At 41.7% G+C, this 18,807-nt stretch overlaps 2 protein-coding genes across 5 annotated transcripts in view; one reads left to right on the top strand and one right to left on the bottom strand.

The window, feature by feature from the left end:
• The window catches only part of dhx36 (DEAH (Asp-Glu-Ala-His) box polypeptide 36), a 53,719-nt gene extending 39,548 nt beyond the window's left edge, over nucleotides 1–14,171 (top strand). The window contains exons 16-25 of the mRNA XM_013140721.4: nucleotides 1,688–1,831; nucleotides 3,579–3,696; nucleotides 6,215–6,487; nucleotides 6,597–6,683; nucleotides 6,836–6,919; nucleotides 7,022–7,121; nucleotides 7,213–7,300; nucleotides 8,184–8,304; nucleotides 12,982–13,128; nucleotides 13,351–14,171. Of these exons, the coding sequence (XP_012996175.2) occupies nucleotides 1,688–1,831; nucleotides 3,579–3,696; nucleotides 6,215–6,487; nucleotides 6,597–6,683; nucleotides 6,836–6,919; nucleotides 7,022–7,121; nucleotides 7,213–7,300; nucleotides 8,184–8,304; nucleotides 12,982–13,128; nucleotides 13,351–13,569 (1,381 nt within the window). The 3' untranslated portion in view covers nucleotides 13,570–14,171. The remainder of the gene's footprint in view (nucleotides 1–1,687; nucleotides 1,832–3,578; nucleotides 3,697–6,214; nucleotides 6,488–6,596; nucleotides 6,684–6,835; nucleotides 6,920–7,021; nucleotides 7,122–7,212; nucleotides 7,301–8,183; nucleotides 8,305–12,981; nucleotides 13,129–13,350) is intronic.
• A 2,544-nt stretch (nucleotides 14,172–16,715) lies between these two features.
• Nucleotides 16,716–18,807, bottom strand: part of LOC105009152 (rho guanine nucleotide exchange factor 26) — a 31,303-nt gene continuing 29,211 nt past the window's right edge. For 2 of the 4 annotated variants that reach the window (XM_020049335.3, XM_029120110.2), the window contains exon 15: nucleotides 16,716–18,357. In XM_020049335.3, the coding sequence (XP_019904894.3) occupies nucleotides 18,215–18,357 (143 nt within the window). In that variant the 3' untranslated portion in view covers nucleotides 16,716–18,214. The other 2 variants (XM_034292604.1, XM_034292605.1) reach the window with 2 other exon arrangements.

Below are 18,807 nucleotides of genomic sequence, written 5' to 3'. Positions count from 1 at the left end.
AGTGGTATAAATTTAGACACCAAACTTTTCAAAGTGCCATATTTATTTTTATCGGTTTCATATAGTTAAAGGGAGCGAATTGCTATGTGGGTGTGCGTGCAGTTTTGATTTCCTTTCAAAGTGTAGTCTTGCCAAGCTGATTTCTTGGCTGTTTAATAATGAACTAATCCCTGTACCCCTACTCTCTCATCCAGTTCTCTTTCCGTCTCTCTCTCTCTCTGTGTTTCTTGCTTGCTTTCTCTGTGTTCATCTCTCTTTCTTTCTCTCCCTCTCTCAATATAATTCGAAGGGTTTTGTTAGCATGGGCAAAATGTTTACTTGCAAATGGAGTAGAATTACATTAAAGTCACAAAAATGGAAAAATAATGAAGACAGTTCACACTGTTCTTAGAAAAAAATATATAAACATGAATCTACACTGTTTGGAAGTTTGGCATCACTTTGAATTGCCCTTGTTTTTGAAAGAAAAACATATTTTTTTGTTCATTAGCATAACATCAAATTTATCAGAAATACAGTGTAGATATTGTAAATTTTGTAAATGACTGTTGTTGAGGGAAAATTATGATTTTGTTTTTAATGGAATATCTACATGGCCATACAGAGGCCCATTATCTGAAACCATCAGTCCTGTGTTCCAATGGCACATTTTGTTTGCTAATTCAAGTTCATCATTTTAACACTAATTGATTATTAGAAAACCCTTTTGAAATCGTTTGCACAACTGAAAACTATTGTGCTGATTAAAGAAGCAATAAAAGCATCCTTTAGACGTGTTGAATATCTGAATCGTGAGGCATCTGTTTCTCAACTAGACACTACTGTATTTGTTCTCTTGCTCACTTGTGCACTGGGGCCTACCACTCTTTATATTCTGGTTGGAGCCAGTTTGTGCTGTTCTGTGACGGGAGTAGTACACAACGCAAAATAAAATGCAAATTAATTACTTAAAAATCATACAATGTGATTTTCTGGATATTTTTTTTAGATTCCGTCACTCACAGTTGAAGAGAGTACCTATGATAAAAATTACAGACTTCTACATGCTTTGTAAGTGGGTAAACCTGCAAAATCAGCAGTGTATCAAATGCTTGTTATCCCCAATATTTGAGCTAAATTCCAAATGGCATTAGGCTTAAAGTGTTAGTACACACATCAGATAAAATCATTTGTCAGTAATTCTGAAGTTTCCAGCCACATTCTTTGAGATGTTTGCTAAATTGGGTTACCTTTATTGTTCAGTAGTGTTGAAGTGAAGACTACATATCCATCTGTCCAAATATGTATAAAAAGGACAGCTTTCCAGTGGTTGTACTTTACATTAATATACTCATTGAAAAAACAGGCACTTTGTAAATGTATATTTTGTCGATATTACTGTTTAGAATGGGCAACATTAAGTTGTTACCTTCATAAGAATTAGGGCCCCCTTGAAAAAGAAACCTTAGTGTTCTCTCTTAAAAGAAAGGTCAAGGTACTCAATGAAACGTTTTATTTTTTTTTTCCTGTTGATTTGGTTGGGTCTTAATGTAATTCTCTGAGGTGGTCTGTTTCTGAACATAGCCTCAACACTAGCTGGCTGAGGGGGCTCTTGGCCATTGTCGTCTCTGTCAACAAGGCATTGCTGTGGAAGGTTATGATCACCAGGGGGTATTGTGCTAACTCTCTCTGTCTTTATATGTTACAGTATTACCATCGATGATGTGGTTTTTGTCATTGATGGAGGAAAGATTAAGGAGACTCACTTTGACACTCAAAACAACATCAGCACCATGGCCGCAGAGTGGGTCAGCCTGGCCAATGCCAAGCAAAGGAGAGGACGAGCTGGCAGGTCAGTATGGCTGTGTGAGTGTAGTGTGTGTGCCAAAGGAGAATACTTGTAAAAGGTTCCATCGGTTGGTGATTTTGGTTTCCATTAACCGTTGATACGTAATTTGGTTCTCAACAAATTACACAATGTTCAGTGAATATTATGATCTGTGATTTAAGTTTTCCCTTAATTTTTTAAAATCATAAATGCATCATAGAAAGAAGCAATGCCTCGATGCAATTTAGAAGCATCCTCAGTAATGAGACCAAATTTTGTAGCAGGATTGTTGTCAACACTGCATCTCACTTCTTGATTGGCAGCTCACATTTGAACTGCATTGTTAGTTGGCTGTCAGTTGTCTGATCAGTGTTTAATCAGACTAGCTCAACTTAACTAAAAGTCCCAACCCCCTGTTGCAATGCACAAACCTTGCATATAATAAAAGTCCTAGGCAGTATATTGCTTTCGAAGTGTGATGCACACAAACAATGCAAATACAAATGTGTATTCATTTATTTAATGATGTGGCCCAAGGCACATTTAGTCTTCCATAACACTGTAGCTATAGCGTACTAGGTAACTGATCACAATATCGACAACAAACATGCTAAGGCCGTTTCAATTAATCCTTTACTAGGAAAACACTCTGCTTATAGTTCTACCACTCGCCTATTAGTAGTGATACATTTTTTGGAATGAGTCGGCTATTTTAGTCCCACAGCAGTATCAAGGGGTGTCTTAACAAAAAGGAAAGATTGTTCCACTAAACTCCTGTTTTTTTTTTTTTAGAACCAATTGTCTAACTTTGTTCCTCATAAATGATGCATAATCCAGCCCCTCTTTCTGATGGGAGATTTGTCAAGTGCAATTTGTCACCTTTCTTTTTTGGCAGGCTGAAAAACTGGACTTTATTATACTTGCAAATCAGATATATTTGAAAATCAGTCAGGGATTCATGGATATTCCTTCTGGCTCTGGCAATCATAGATCTCTCCGGCTGTAATGTTTTCAGTTTCTCCCTCTAGATTCCCAGCTGTGAGGCATTAGTGAATTGATTGGGTTATCTTCTTGAAAACCAATTTTGTGGAGGAAAAATTGCTTGTCTGTCTTAACCTCCCCTGCCATTGACTTTCCACCTCCAAGATCTTCTACAGTTGACCATGTATATTTGGCTCCTTCACTTTTCTTTCTCGTCTCTCTTAATCTTTTCTTGTTCTGCCCCGATCTCTCCTCTGTCGATCCCTCCCTACCTCTATCGCTCCCCTTCTTTCTGTGCAGGTGAGTGCAGCTTGGTTAACTCTGCCTGTCTGTTATCACTCTCAGGATTCACACAGACAGAATTAGTGCACATGCTGGCCTCACTTGGACATTCAGCTAAGGAATATGTTTGGTCTCATTGGCCAGTTAGACTCACACTGTACTCCAAAAGGACAGTTCGTTAACTAAAAACGTGATTGTGTGTGTGAGTTGAGGGTGTACCCATCTGTTATCCCCAGGCATTTCTAGACAGCCTCCAGAAATACTGTATCAGCACATTATCTCACACTAGGTCAGTTTTGGACTTGATGCCACATGGCCTCCGGATTGCAGGCCCAGCAAAGCTGAAGCGAAGCAGTTGGCTAGGTGTTTTTTTTCTTCCTGTAGTGGGCAGCTTAGCATTTGAATAAGTAGGTGCTCTCTGAACCTTAGTGTACCAATGCATACAGGGACCTCTGAATGTAAATTTGCTTTCAGGGTCTAAGTATTTATTGTGTGTGTTTGTATGCAGAGTGTGTCCAGGGAAGTGTTATCACCTGTATAACAGTCTGAGGGCCAGTCTGATGGAGGCCTACCAGCTACCAGAGATCATGCGCACACCTCTGGAGGAGCTCTGTCTGCAGATCAAGGTATCGTATGCAAGTCTGTACAATGAGTTAGCTAAAGATCTGTAGAGGTGATGTACCGTCACGGCCTGAAGTATTGGCTTCCTTGCACTTTCTTCAAATAACCCCCCATTGTCTCTGCAAATCTGCTCATATTGAACAAAGTATTTGGTCTCAACAATTTTGTTTCACTGTTAATATTACACAACCTTTGTTTTCGATTCAGAACCTAATAATTTCACTTTTATAAACCGCTACTTATACACAGATTTTGAAAACCTTTTCAACCACAGCGGTTAATACATGGGTGTGGCTAACACACAAGGCTCCATTTTGACAACCTTTTCAACCACAGCGGTTAATACATGGGTGTGGCTAACACACATGGCTCCATTTTGAAAACCTTTTCAACCACCGCGGTTAATACATGGGTGTGGCTAACACACAAGGCTCCATTTTGACAACCTTTTCAACCACAGCGGTTAATACATGGGTGTGGCTAACACACAAGGCTCCATTTTGAAAACCTTTTCAACCACAGCGGTTAATACATGGGTGTGGCTAACACACAAGGCTCCATTTTTAAAACCGTTTCCACCAGCGACCTTTTTCACAGGTCTCAGAAACTCATGTAGCAAATATGATACAGTTGGCATTACAGGGTTGTCAAAAACATCTATTATATTCTTCATGACAGTTGTTAAATATTAATGAACAATGTATGTACGAGTCATAATTCTCCAGGCAATGTGGTTTATATATAATACTCAGGTTTGTAAACACACAAAACTATAAAATAAATGGTGCGGTTTATTATGGGGCGTGTTATACATGGGGCAGGTTATAAACTGGGAATTACAGTATATACTTTTGAATCAGAAAATCAACAGAAATACTTTTGACAAAATGATTAATATGCGACACTCAGCCTTTGTTCAAAACAACTGCAATTTGCGATCGCCGTAGGCTGCAGTGGAAACAGGAAAGTGAAAGCCTCTGGAAATTGACTCATAGCCTGGGGATTGTCCGTGCCTTGCTATAGTATTGTCTGACCTTTGCCCCCAACTTTAGGTGGCAAAGGTCTGTCTCTGATTCCACATCAGCCTTTCTCAACCCTGCAAGTCACTGTGCTCCCGCTTGCTTCTTCTCCCTTTCTGACGCTGATACCATCTCTGTCCCTCACTCAAACATTTTCTCATTCATCTCTATCTACTTATCTACCCCCCTCTCTCTCCTATGGGCACCCTCTTTCTCTATCACGCAGATTCACTCTCCTTTCTCTGCCCCACATCTTTCAATGCTTTATTGACAGACTGACTGACAGTGGGAAACATGCACAGCGGCTCCCTGTGACGTGCGCCCATGGTTAGCCGGTTGTGAGGGAACACAAAGGCAAAGTTTTGCGAGCTGGCCACTTGATGTTGTGCCTCCCAGTCCTCTAATGGGCTAATGTGTGGCTTAATCAGTGTATCGATGGCTGAAAGGCTGCCCGTGCACTAATCACACCTTTTAGAGGAAATAGGGCTGTGGACATGCTGACCTCAGCATGCGTGCGCACACAGACATTAACGTACTAGATCAAGGGGGCTCAATGACGCAGGAGCAGAGGCACGCACGGATAGAAAGACACTAATGTAATAGCCTTGCTAACATCTCACTCAGAGTCCTCCTGACTGAAGAATCTGGAACGGGTGGTTTTATGTGGTCGTCAGGAAGCATTGATAACCAAGGGAGATGCGCACCTCTGGTTGGATGTCCCCGTTACATATTGAGCGTGTCATTTTACTCAGTTAATTTGAAATGAGGAGATTACAAATCGGCATGTCGGTAAATGTGTTTTACTGATGTACAGCCTCGCTTTATTCAACTCCTGTTTACCTCGAAAACCTTCTGAGTAGCGAATTGATGAGGAAGCTCGCAGCGTCACGCCCGCAAATAGCTTGTAAATAAGAACTAATCAAAACACTCCTAGATTTTCTGGGTGAACACTGTGGCTATATTAGGCTCCTGTCCATACTGGTGAGTCACAGCTCTCCCTGCACTGAGGGCCGTAGGTCATGTCAGCCAGGGTGCTAATGTACCGCATCGGCAGGACAAGGTCACATGGTACAACACAAAAACAAGGGCACAAATTTACTACATAGACAGGACACAGTGACTTGGCGCTATCGCATCAGCCGTGTGTGAAGTGGGACAAGCCAGACACATTTCAGTTGAAGTGATAAGCTGTGTCACTTGAATTGTTTGATTAACAGATTAGGTCCCTGGCCCTAAAGGACACTATCTTAGACCTCAGTTATCACGCACACAGCATTGTCTGGATGTGGAAGAGGATAGGGTTTAATGTGGTTTACGTGTTTACATTTTAGTCATTTACTTACTCAATGTGACATACAGGAGCGTTAGGCTTCAGTGCCTCGTTAAAGGGCACAACAAAGACTTTTCAGTTCTTTGGTTCAGGGTATCAAACCGGCAATCCTTTGGTTACAGGCCCAGTACACCACCTGAGTCTGATTCCCTCTCTTCCTACAAACCCTTTTAGATCCTCAAGCTTGGACCCATAGCCGAGTTCCTGAGGAAAGCTCTGGATCCTCCCACAGAGGAAGCCATAACTCTGGCCATCACGCACTTAATGGACCTCAACGCACTGGACCGCTCTGAGGCTCTGACACCGTTAGGCTTCCACCTGGCCAGGCTGCCTGTGGAGCCTCACATCGGGAAGCTGATTCTGTTTGGAGCTCTGCTGGGCTGTCTGGACCCTGTCCTCACCATTGCTGCCTCGCTCAGCTTCAAAGACCCTTTCTTCATACCTCTGGTAATAGCTCGCACAGGCACATTTGCACGCATATAGTCTGGCTTAGATTTTCCTCATTCCTGTTTCTGTCTGTCGTTGTTCTTTCTTTTTCTCTCTCACTCTCTCTCAGGGTAAGGAGAAGGTTGCAGACATGAGGAGACGAACTCTGTCCAGGGACTCAAAGAGTGACCACCTTACCATTGTCAACGCTTTTTGCGTAAGACCTTCTTTCTCCTCCTTTGTTTTGAACCGCCTCTATCGTCTCCTGACTTTAATGATAACTCAAAATAGCTACATTTGAGATCAACAATGGGGAAATGGATCCTTGCCAACAATGCCTGCCAAACTGACCGTGTGCTTATCTATCAGGGCTGGGAGGAGGCGAAGCTCCGCAGCAACCAGGTCGAGCGAGAGTTCTGTTGGAGCAACTTCCTGTCCGCCAACACACTCCAGGTGTGTCACACCGCCCACCAATCAGAAGCCTCGCTTTAAGCACCATTCGGATACTGCCTTTATATTGGCGTTAGTCCGTCTAACAAGTGTTTCCATGCGTAGATGCTGCACAACATGAAAGGTCAGTTCGCTGAGCACCTGCTGGGGGCTGGCTTCATCAGCAGCAAAAACCCAAAAGATCCGGAGGCGAATTTCAACTCAGGTGAGGATTGTTCTACAATTTGCTTGTCTTTCGCATGTCTCTTGCTTTTTTTTGTTTCTCACTTTCTCCCTCCCCTGTTTGTTCCTTTTAGAGAACGAGAAGCTGATCAAGGCAGTCATAGTGGCAGGACTCTACCCCAAAGTGGCCATGATTAAACCCAGCGGAAGTAAGAAAAGACCGTAAGTCAACATGGACTTAGAGATGAGCTCACGTATTCTGATTTTTCACATGTCAAGAACATTCGGAGCATTCACACAATCAGTGTTTCAGGCCTGAAATGCACTCGTGGACTTCCAGTTGGTTTGTACTTGAGATCTCATGGCTTAAACAAACAGCCGGATTCGTTAATAAGTCATCATCAAGCTTAGCCAACAGCAGCCAAACAGATCTTTTGATCAAGCCTTCAGGCACTACACTGTTATTGGAAGAGAAAGATTTTGCCCCAAAAATCAATAGTCATAAAGCATTCCTCTGTAGCTCAGGAGAATACTGCACGCACACATATTTTTATTACTTTTCAGTACAAAATAACAAAAACCTTAAGCTAGCATCAACCAGAATAATGTTATGCATATACATAACCTTAACCCTGTTCCTAACCCATAAACATTTAAAATCAGGACCTGTCTAATGTGAAAACCTGGGACTTACGTTTAAATGTAATGTCAGGACACTTAGGCAAATGTTGATCCTGACTAGGTAAGGAAACCTTTTCTTTTCGTGACCTGGAACACAAAAATTAATGTTCCGTTTCTCCTTGCACAAACCTTACCCTAAACCTACCATGATTGTATTCCTGAACAACCTACATTTTATCCCTGAACTCAACCTAGCCCTAATGTATAACCCTAAACTGTATGCTGAAACCGAAAAGTAACCCTAATTCTAGCATTATGCCCAATTATATGTTTTACTCACAACTTAACTCTGAAGCCAGAAAAAGTATTTTTTCCTATTGGAGACCTGCTAAAATAAAGTGTGGGGACTGATTTTGTCTGGTTTTATCATGTTTGTGGACACGCTAATACCCCCCCCCCCCCACCCCCTTGTGTCTTACTACAGGGTGAGAGTGTACACAAAGACAGATGGCAAGGTGTGTATCCACCCTAAGTCAGTGAATGCTGAGGAGATCCAGTTCAACTACTCCTGGCTCATCTACCACCTTAAGATGAGGACCAGCAGTGTAAGTTCTCAGATCAGCATGCCCACAGCACATCATCACCCCAGCAGTGTAATACTCAGATCAGCATGCACACAGCACATCATCACCCCAGCAGTGTAATACTCAGATCAGCATGCCCACAGAACATCATCACCCCAGCAGTGTAATACTCAGATCAGCATGCACACAGCACATCGCCCCAGCAGTGTAATACTCAGATCAGCATGCACACAGCACATCATCACCCCAGCAGTGTAATAATCAGATCAGCATGCCCACAGAACATCATCACCCCAGCAGTGTAATACTCAGATCAGCATGCACACAGCACATCACCCCAGCAGTGTAATACTCAGATCAGCATGCACACAGCACATCATCACCCCAACAGTGTAATACTCAGAACAGCATGCCCACAGAACATGCACATCATCGCCCCAGCTGGACCCAATCCATATTTAGCCATACAGACACGATTCACTGAAATCAGTTTGTCAGGCCGATTTGCTTACCCTAATTAGTGTCAGCCATTTGAGTTTTGCACTCCAAACTTTATTTCTCGTTCTGCTAATCTATGGGATCATGTGTGGACAGGCCGACTGGCATTTTGGAAAGTCTGCTTGTTCATTGTGAGCCTGTGTAATTAGTGATTGTTTTTATACAGTTGAGATCAGTAGTTTACATACATCTTGGCCAAATACATTTAAAATCAATTGTTCACAATTCCTGATATTTAATCCTAGTAAAAATTCCCTGTCTTAGGTCAGTTAGGATGACCACTTTATTTTAAGAATGTGAAATGTCAGAATAATAGTAGAGAGAATGTTTGATTTCATCTTTTATTCCTTTCATCACATTCCCAGTGGGTCAGAAGTGTATATAGACTATATTAGTATTTGGTAGCATTGCCTTTGTATTGTTTAACTTGGGTCAAACATTTTGGTTAGCCTTCTACAAGCTTCACACAATAAGTTGGGTGAATTTTGGCCCATTCCTCCTGATAGAACTGGTTTAACTGAGTCAGGTTTGTAGGCCTCCTTGCTCACATAGGTTTTTTCCGTTCTGCCTACATATTTTCTATTCGATTCAGGTCAGGGCTTTGCTTTGTGATGGTCGCTTTGTGAGGGCCACTTTCTTGTCCTTAAGCACGCAAGCACAGTTGGGAGAAGACGACATTTGATACAAGAACAAGTATTTGATACACTGCCGATTTTTCAGGTTTTCCCACTTACAAAGCATGTAGAGGTCTGTCATTATTATCATAGGTACACTTCAACTTTGAGTGACGGAATCTAAAACAAAAATCCAGAAAATCACATTGTATGATTTTTAAGTAATTAATTTGCATTTTATTGCATGACATAAGTATTTGATACATCAGAAAAGCAGAACTTAATATTTGGTACAGAAACCTTTGTTTGCAATTACAGAGATCATATGTTTCCTGTAGTTCTTGACCAGGATTTTGGCCCACTCCTCCATACAGAGCTTCAGGTTTCAGGGCTGTCGCTGGGCAATACAGACTTTCAGCTCCCTCCAAAGATTTTCTATTGGGTTCAGGTCTGGAGACTGGCTAGGCCACTCCAGGACCTTGAGATGCTTCTTACGGAGCCACTCCTTAGTTGCCCTGGCTGTGTGTTTCGGGTCGTTGTCATGTTGGAAGACCCAGCCACAACCCATCTTCAATGCTCTTACTGAGGGAAGGAGGTTGTTGGCCAAGATCTTGCCATACATGGCCCCATCCATCCTCCCCTCAATACGGTGCAGTTGTCCTGTCCCCTTTGCAGAAAAGCATCCCCAAAGAATGATGTTTCCACCTCCATGCTTCACGGTTAGGATGGTGTTCTTGGGGTTGTACTCATCCTTCTTCTTCCTCCAAACACGGCGAGTGGAGTTTAGACCAAAAAGCTCTTTTTGTCGCATCAGACCACATGACCTTCTCCCATTCCTCCTCTGGATCATCCAGATGGTCATTGGAAAACTTTAGACGGGCCTGGACATACGCTGGCTTGAGCAGGAGGACCTTGCGTGTGCTGCAGGATTTTAATCCATGACGGCGTAGTGTGTTACTAATGGTTTTCTTTGAGACTGTGGTCCCAGCTCTCTTCAGGTTATTGACCAGGTCCTGCTGTGTAGTTTTGGGCTGATCCCTCACATTCCTCATGATCATTGATGCCCCACGAGGTGAGATCTTGCATGGAGCCCCAGACCGAGGGAGATTGACCGTCATCTTGAACTTCTTCCATTTTCTAATAATTGTGTCAACAGTTGTTGCCTTCTCACCAAGCTGCTTGCCTATTGTCCTGTAGCCCATACCAGCCTCGTGCAGGTCTACAATTTTATCCCTGATATCCTTACACAGCTCTCTGGTCTTTGTGGAGAGGTTGGAGTCTGTTTGATTGAGTGTGTGGACAGGTGTCTTTTATACAGGTAATAAGTTCAAACAGGTGCAGTTGATACAGGTAATGACAGGAGGGCTTCTTAAACAAAAACTAACAGGTCTGTGAGAGACGTAATTCTTACTGGTTGGTAGGTGATCAAATACTTATGTCATGCAATAAAATGCAAATTAATTATTTAAAAATCAATCAATGTGATTTTCTGGATTTTTGTTTTAGATTCCGTCTCTCACAGTTGAAGTGTACATATGATAAAAATTACAGACCTCTCTCTACATGCTTTATAAGTAGGAAAACCTGCAAAATCAGCAGTGAATCAAATACTTGTTCTCCCCAATGATATTGTTGGTACAGATGAATGTGGTACCTTCAGGCTTTTGATAATTGCTCCTAAGGATGAACCATACATGTGGAGGCCTTTTTTTCCTGAGGTTTTCGCTGATTTCTTTTGATTTCCCCATGATTTCAAGCAAAGAGGCAGTGAGTTGGTAGGCCTTGAAATAAATAAATTTATTGGCACAGTCAAATTAGTGTACTGTATGTAAACTTCTGACCCACTGGATTTATGATACAGTGAAGTACATAAGTGAAATACTCTGTCTGTAAACAATTGACTTGTGTCATGCACAAAGCAGATATCCTAACCCAGTTACCAAAACTAGAGTTTGTTAACATGAAATCTGTGGAGTGGTTGAAAAATGAGCTTTATAGACTTCAACCTAAGTGTATGTAAACTTCAACTGTATATCTTTCCCAACACTCTTCTGTTGTATTGGATCAGTGACAGAACAGTGGGCTAAATTCAAGTCCTTGCTGCAGTGGTACATCGTCCACCTGCTTATAGCTCTGGACCAACCTAGCCCAGTAGTTACTTTTTTGCGCTACAATTATTGAATTGCTCATAATCGGTCCCAGCCTGCCTCTTGATGGAACACATCCACTTGATTGATAAGTCAGTGTCAAGTCATTGGCTCCACTGGCTAAGTGGAGAGGGAGCCAGTGAGGCGGGACAGTGGGCAAAGGTTATCTCTGGCGCCACTTTTAGATGTGATGAATATTTGATTCAACCGCTTGCCTTTCAACTCCCTCTCAAAGGCCCTGGCACATGAAAGCTCTCAGACACTGCTAGGGGAGAGGAACTGGTCACAACGGTCAAAGCCAGCCCGTCTGTGTCTCTTTGTTCTCGCCACCCTGCCTTGCTGATTGTTATCAGTTCCAATCGTTGGGGGTGAGAGGTGCTTTTCGTTCAGACTCTTACATGGCTTCCGTCTCGAGTTACTCCCCTCCACTCCATTTCTCCTCTGGCTGCCTTTCACCTCTGAGTCTTTGTTGCACTCGCTTCCTGGATTTCTGGGGCTTAGTTTTTCTTTTTTATTGTTTTAAGTATTTTAAGTGTGTTGAAAGACAAAGCTTTGCATGTGGGACTGAGGTAAAGCCTCTACGTGTCTCAGAGCCACTGGTGTACAGATGGAGGAAGAAGGCATTTTGGGAGGACGGGAAAGCAGGAGGGCAAGGCAGCTGGACCCCATCTCGTCTGACGCGCTCCCTTCAGGTCCTCCACACTACTCATCTGATGCAATCCCTCCACTCTCTTTTCCTCTCTGGTTCTCTCTCTTTTCCATCTCCTCCATCTACACGACATGTCTTAGAACTAATGCAGTCCCTCCCAATCACATCTCTGATTTTTCTCTTCTCCATCGCTTTCTCTCTTCCATCGGTCTTTCATCTCCGCCTTTCATCTTTATTCTCTCTCCCCCTCTTCCATCTATGTCTCTTATCTTTTTCTTGCTCCAATTTCTCTCTCACTTCTGCCTTTTCTCACCTAGCTGTATTGCTCTGAATTCTTAATCAGGCTTGACCTTTTAGCTTGCTGCTAACAAGCACCCGACATGCCATTTTGACCTGAGCCTCTGGCTCCTTGCGTGTGTGTTGTCACTCCTGTTGATCAATATCAGGAGAAAGATGCAGAAAAAGAGTGATTGAGGGGAGAGGGGTGAGAAGAGCCTCTGGTCGGCTGATGTGTGCGCCAGGCCCAGGGCCAGTTCTATGCATAAGCAGACGTCCAGGTGAGAGGGGGCCCCAAATAAAATTTTGCTTTGGGCTCCCAAAAGGCTAGCGTTGGCACTGGCAATTTCTAATGTCTGTGAGGAGAACAGCGACTTGAAAAACACAATCACATCCCCAGATTGAGTGAGAGATGGGAATGTGGACTGGGAGCAAGGGAGCAGGGTAGAGGGAGGGCCAATAGGGAGATAGATGTTGTGTGAAGGTGACGCCGTTTCCCCTATCACGTTATCAGATCTTCCTGTATGACTGCACCGAGGTGTCTCCGTTCTCCCTGCTGTTCTTCGGCGGCGACATCACCATTCAGACGGACGAGGAGACCATCGCTGTGGACGAGTGGATCGTCTTCCAGTCCCCAGCGCGCATTGCAAACCTTGTCAAGGTATGCCCGCTTGACCTGGAGTTTTCAATTCATGTATCAAATCTAGCTTAAGCTCCAAAAACATTATTCATTGCACGCCAGAATTTGTTATTCTGCGCTTACATTTGTGATGTGCTTCACAAATGTAAACAAATAAAAAGATTAATCATAGAGAACTGCACAACACATCTTGTAGAACTGTACAACCCATATACTTATAATAACTGTTTTCTCCTACTGAAGAGTCTGAAGAAGGAGCTCGACTCGCTATTGGAAGAGAAGATCCGTAATCCCGCTCCTGTTGACTGGAGAGACAGCCAATCCAAAGACTGTGCTGTCATCACTGCCATCATAGACCTGATCACCACCCAGGAGAAACCCAACCTTAATGCAGCCAACACTAGTTGGAGGAACTCTGCCCCCACTGGACATCATAGGTATTTCAACGACGATGAGCGCTAAGCCCAGGATACAAACCCTGCACTGTATATATTGCACCTGAAATAATTTCCCAAAGAGACGACTTTGTGACCAATTCAAAACCCAGCCCAGAACTGATAACTCTTATTATCCAACTGAAGAGTTTAGAATTACAGTTGTCTTTTTTTCACCCTAAAAGAAACAAACTGCAAAGAATTAATCTGTTGGTGACTTGCTTTGTATTAGTGCATTTGTTACTAATATGTTATATGAAATTACAGTTGTATTGAATGCTGTCAGATATTGCACTTTTAGACAATAAGTTAACTTAAAATGTGTTTGAAATTTTTATTTGGCCCATTCTATGTTAGCCTGACTGGAGAATGTCTCACTTTCTGTTTTCAGTTTGGTGCTTAAATATCTTTCTTCCTCAAGCTAAACCATTAAAGGTGACCTTACTGTGGCAGCATGATATTAGTCCTTACTTGAGGTCATAATGTATTTATTTAAATTTAAGATATAATGGGCTCAATTCAATCAAACCGACACTTCAATGTTTACACAAGCTCTTTTTCCAATTGTAAAATAAAATGTCTGTATGAAAAGCAACTAATCTTGGTACTACATAAAAAAGATGACTACCACCCGACTGGTCTCGGTACTATCTAAAACCTACAGCTACTACCACATATATACAGATCTATTAATACAACCAGACTGGTCTCGCTACTATCTAAAGCCTACAGCTACTACCACACATATACAGATCTATTAATACAACCAGACTAGTCTTGGTACTATCTAAAACCTTCAGCTACTACCACACATATACAGATCTATTAATACAACCAGACTAGTCTTGGTACTGTATTAAAACCTTCAGCTACTACCACACATACAGATCTATTAATACAACCAGACTAGTCTTGGTACTATCTAAAACCTTCAGCTACTACCACACATATACAGATCTATTAATACAACCAGACTAGTCTTGGTACTGTATTAAAACCTTCAGCTACTACCACACATATACAGATCTATTAATACAACCAGACTAGTCTTGGTACTGTATTAAAACCTTCAGCTACTACCACACATATACAGATCTATTAATACAACCAGATTAGTCTTGGTACTGTATTAAAATCTACAACTGCTATGACACTGGTCTGGAGTGCTCTGTACAAATCTATAATTTTTACCAGATTGGCCTTGGGGACTATAAATGATTACCAGACTGGTCTTTATTTGATTCATATCTCAACGTACTACCAGACAGGTCTTGATTCTGAATTAACCTACAAATACTACCTGAGTGGTCTTGGGTATTTTATACAAATCTAAAACTAGTCTACTACCAGACTGGTCTTGGTTCTGAAAAAATCTACAAGTACTGCCAGACTGGTCTTGAGTATTTGATTCAAATCTAAACCTACTACCAGACTGGACTTGAGTATTCAATACAAACCTACTACCAGACTGTGGTAAAACCACAAGTGCTGCATTAATTCTGTATCTCCAAAATTGCAAGATACAACTGGTTACTGATTAATGCAATTGTGGTAAATAAATACATGTCCAACAAATTGGAAATTACTAAATTGGGCAATCCCGTTCTTCAGTAGTACAGATTTAATTGTGGATTAAGGTTTTAGTTAGCCAAATTTCAGTCTTTACCTGTTCACTACTTTGGAGGGGCAGAGAACTCTGTCCTATTTAGGATCAAACTATTGTCTTAAACTAACTGACAGATATGTCAGGAAGTTTCTTTGTTGGCCTGAAAACAGATGGCTACTCAATTGCCTGTCTTAGCGACTCTCTTGTCAATTGCAGTCCACACTGTTGGGTTCCTTACCAATGGAGTACATTCAGCTCCTTGGTGTCTGGATTCCTCACATTCTGTCGTAATTTCAACGACAGATTATTAGACATAGTTTTGGACATTAGACATATTCTGTAATCTGGAAAAAAATCCAAAATATGGGTTTCTATTAAAATTATGGATCTGCTTTATCATACTGTGGAATCAGCTGGCACATCAACCAAACAAAATCCTAGGTTAATAAAATCCACTTGGGTCATCACATTTGCAAATTTTTAGAATTATGCATCCACCTGTTTAATCTCAATTACCAGTATGTAGATTTATTGCAGCATTAAAGTTTCCACTCTAGAATTCTCTGCAAACACAGGTTTGTTGAAAATACTAATTGAATACTAATTAAAACCAATACAGTTCTGTCCCCTGGTAACCACTCAAAACAGAGCAATTATTCAAAAGACACTGTACATTCATCATTTTGTAAGAAAATAACCAAGAGCAAATACACCAAATAACTTTTATTGACAAGTAGAGAATATATTCAAACAGTTGAGTCAACATTAAAGTAATTATCTCCAATAGAAATCTATAGCTGTGGATTAACTACATGTTTTGAACAAAGTTTGTCGTTAGTTACATATTTACACACATTATTTACATTGATTTTCCCTGAGTGCAAATGCAAACATTTTAGTCTGGGTAAGACCATTTATAGAGCATAGTGGTCTGGTTTGACAAATGGTGTTAGAAATGAAAGCTGACCAGGCAGTTATTTACTTCCTTTAGCCAAACGAGGAATTATCATTATGCTCTTACAACATGAGTCACGCTGGACAGTCATTTTAAAAAGCCTCTGCTGCCTGTTCCAGTTTTAGAACCGACAGCGTCAAACCAATACATTCCACTTTCTCTCCTCCTGCACGTCACAAATCCTAAGAAGGGTATTTTTCAAATGTTTAGCTCTGACATCACTGGGCTTTCTAAAAACACCAGTCAGCCACCCAGAGTCACCATTACGCCTAAATGCAGACATAGGTCTCCAGGATGATAATGTTATTAAGCCAGAGACAAACAATTGCAAATCCACTCCCAGGCATTAGGGCAGATCTGGAAGAAATGGATACAAGTAATCAGTATGATGAAAATTCAGCAAGGACATTCAACCAGGGGTAAGTGCTTGTCTATACTCTACTTAAACCCTAACTCCCTACCCTAAACCTAATCTTAAGCCTTACTGTTTTCAATATCAACTTCCATTGAGTAACTTCAGAATTGGGACATAATTGGGCCTTCTGATTGATTCAAAATGGTTACAAATACATTTTTAATGAGAAACTCCAAACTGTGTGATATGGACACATCTCCGTGTTGTGATAAATTGCCTGAACTGAGGCGATAGTGAGAAATAGAAAAAAAAATCTACCCTTAAAAATAATATTCTATGGCTGTAGCCATCAATTGTCCTATGTACAATCAATCATAGCAAACATAAAAAAAGCTTAATTTCTCTAGAACAGGCATTATTGTAATGCACAAAATCTGTAATAAGTGGTCTGTGTGGAAAATGGCCATTATCAGTTTATTCAGTCAACGGTGTAAAATGAGGGATTGGGGTAGAGCTTTTTCCTGTCTTTGTAGGCAAACACCATCATAGCATTTCATCTGCCATGTTGGGTCTTACATTTAACCTCCATGCACCGTAACCTAACCAGAAACTATCCAGTCACTCTACCATTTTGGCTCCTTACATTCAGCTTGTTCAGCAGCCAATAACACACCACTAAAGGAAGTCTCAAAACAGTCAGTTCATTTGTGTTCTTTGGAACATTGTCGCATTAAAAAAGGCCTACAGACCCCATACATATGTACATATAAGACTTGAGAAATGCTTCTATGTAAGTTGCGTCTTCACCGTGAGCCTCTTAGCCAGCCATCTCGTGACAATGGCCTGACCACCAAAACAAATGGCCTGCAAGCCAGGTCACCGTCTGAACAATACCTGACTGTCACTTCACAACACCACAGCCTGGCACACAATACAAAATATACCTCCAAACATTATAACTCCAAACATTTCATCAAACATTTAATCAGATAAGTTGTCAGAGGGCAGAAAGTCTGTAGGGCATCTTTAAGAAGAAAACACTGCCAAAAAATGAATTTGTTGATGTTGACCTAAATGCCACAGCTATCGTTGAGGTCTACACCCCACAAAAGTGGATAGGGACCTCTAGTAGGGAATAGTAAAAGAGGCCTCTAAACTGGCGACAAGGACTTAACGTGTACTGTGCCATTAAGGGCTTCAGTTATTTTAAAGTGCTCAACGGTGCGGTCTAATACGGGGTGAGAAGGACCCCAGGATTCCATGTGGGTCATCAGGAAGTGTCAGACAATGAATTATACTTGTGAACAAGCATTCCATAATCACAGGGTGCAGTAAGTGGCTTGCCTTGATTTTAAACATGTTCAAACAACAACCTCTAGGTGGCAGTGTGCACTCATTCAGTTAGATTACAAATGTGTTTAAGTAGTGGAAGATACTGTACTTCAAAATAGTGATTACCTCAATGGCTATGCGCATGCTCTCACAGACAGCAAAAGACAAAGAAATACAACATCTATCCAAGTCTACGTTCAACTCAACATTTTTAATTAATGCATTCAGTTGTCGCATAACCATATATTTATCAGTTCAGAGATTTCTTTCAGTGGTCGAAAGGCAGCTCACTGGTGCATTCAGTTGGTGGTGGAAATGGCCGAGGAAGACCATCAATGTTTATTAACTTGAAGTCCCCTCACACATTCGGCAAAAGCCGGCATGAAGTTTGCTCCATTCTAATGGGCAGAGCCCGCCCTTCAAGCTCACACATTGGTCTCCAGCCCCTGGAGGCGGTCCATCCTCTGCACGTTGCGCTCAATGGTGGCCTGGCAAGTGATTGGTTGGGCACATTCCGACAAGAACCAACCCCTCTCGCCATCACGCAGGCGCTCGCCCTCATACCAGCCTGATGGAGAGAGGGAGATGTAGAGTTACCATTCTGGAAGCACATTTGTCCAGACATAATATTAATACTAAATATATTTATATAATTTGAGTTCACAGGACTGAGGGATGAGTAAAAGAGTTTCCTGTTCAAAGCAGGAAGTGACTTCTGACCCACCCACCACCACCACACACAGGTGTTTGATGCTCTATTCTGCCTGTTTTGGAATGCCCTTTCACATAAAAGACGGTTGCCTTAGAGGAACAGAGGAATATTAACTTCAGCCTTGTGTTCACACGTCATCAAACGCATCTCTCACCAGGCACAACACAAAAAATAGCTTTCAAGACAAAAGAAAAAAGGACCAGCCGATTGGGAGGCAAATAGAAGCGGTGAGAGAGGGAGGCGAGAACAGAGTGACAAGGAAATAAAAAGCCAGAGATGGCCTTTCAAATGTAATTGAGAGAGAGA

The sequence above is a fragment of the Esox lucius genome, chromosome 1, assembly GCF_011004845.1.
Source record: "Esox lucius isolate fEsoLuc1 chromosome 1, fEsoLuc1.pri, whole genome shotgun sequence".
Lineage (NCBI taxonomy): Eukaryota > Metazoa > Chordata > Actinopteri > Esociformes > Esocidae > Esox > Esox lucius.
This window is presented reverse-complemented; position numbering and strand designations above follow the sequence as displayed.